This window comes from Vombatus ursinus, unplaced genomic scaffold (assembly GCF_900497805.2).
Source record: "Vombatus ursinus unplaced genomic scaffold, bare-nosed wombat genome assembly UNPS02014820.1, whole genome shotgun sequence".
NCBI classification, from domain to species: domain Eukaryota; kingdom Metazoa; phylum Chordata; class Mammalia; order Diprotodontia; family Vombatidae; genus Vombatus; species Vombatus ursinus.
This window is the reverse complement of record NW_020954598.1, coordinates 20,975,263-20,976,328: the sequence shown is the minus strand read 5'-3', so window position 1 is coordinate 20,976,328 and position 1,066 is coordinate 20,975,263. Positions and strand designations below refer to the sequence as shown.

The window sequence follows — 1,066 nt, the reverse complement described above, 5'->3', positions numbered from 1 at the left end:
CCCTTATCCTTAGCCTGCCTCCAACCTGTGCTGTCTACCACCACCACCACCACCACCACCACCATGTTTATTTCGTTAGACATTTACCCTCTTCAGGACCCAAGGCTCAGTTGAGCGTGTTAGCAAGAAATTTATTTATATGAGAGAGTAAGAGTAAAATTTGTGATATACAGAAGCCAGAGAGATGCCTTGGGCTAACTGGCCAATGCACCTGGCTGCCCTGAGCTTCTCAATCCAAGCTTGCCTGATCCCTCCCTTGTCCAGGAGGATCCAGTTGGCTTCTTGGGCAATCGTTGGTGATAACTTCTCTATCCCCTTCAAACCTTCACTCTATCCATGTAAGCACCCCTGCATGAAAGCTCCATCTGATGCCTCCACCCCCAAGTTCATGAGAATTATCTTTTATCCCATTCCATCCCTTCCCTGTCTCATCTCCTAGTAGGGTGCTTGTCCATGCTATCTGTGGTTGTGCCCAGGACAGGGCAGAGCTCAGGGATCTGACCAGAGTTCCCTGTCCTGCAGTGGGCTGCACCTCTCAAAAAATGGGCCTCATGTTCCTGAGTGAGGTGGCTCTGGGCCAGGAGCACCACATCACCCAAGATGACTCTGGCCTTCGGCAGCCACCACCAGGGTATCACAGCATCGTGGCCCGGGGCCACACGGAGCCTGGTGAGTTCTGGGCACTGCTGAGCGTGGGAAGGGCTTAGGGGAGTGTAGGACGAGATGGGAAGCAGAGGGGCCTAGTGGGGGGGGGGGAAATAACCTGGAGTCACAGGTTGGGAAACCCCAGGAAGACAGAACGTAGAACATTACATCTGGGAGAGGCCTTAGAGCATGGAACGTGGATGGGATGGCCCTTAAGAACCATCCAGTCTAACCTCCTTGTTTTATAAAGAAGGAATCTGGGTCTCAGAGAAGGCCAATAACTTATTTTTATTTCTTGATATTAGCATTTTACTTTGATAAAAATACCTCATTTTTAAAAAATCTGAAACTGATTTGTGTCCCAACCAGACGGGATGATGGGGACCCTGCCCCCAATGTCTCATTTAGCTCAGTCCTGTTG

General features: G+C 50.4%; 1 protein-coding gene across 4 annotated transcripts in view; it reads left to right on the top strand.

Moving 5' to 3' along the window:
• Window positions 1-1,066, top strand: part of PARP3 (poly(ADP-ribose) polymerase family member 3) — a 22,216-nt gene that overhangs the window by 19,791 nt on the left and 1,359 nt on the right. For all 4 annotated transcript variants that reach the window (XM_027837023.1, XM_027837022.1, XM_027837021.1 and 1 more), the window contains one exon: window positions 523-669. In XM_027837023.1, coding sequence (XP_027692824.1) covers window positions 523-669 — 147 coding nt within the window. The remainder of the gene's footprint in view (window positions 1-522; window positions 670-1,066) is intronic.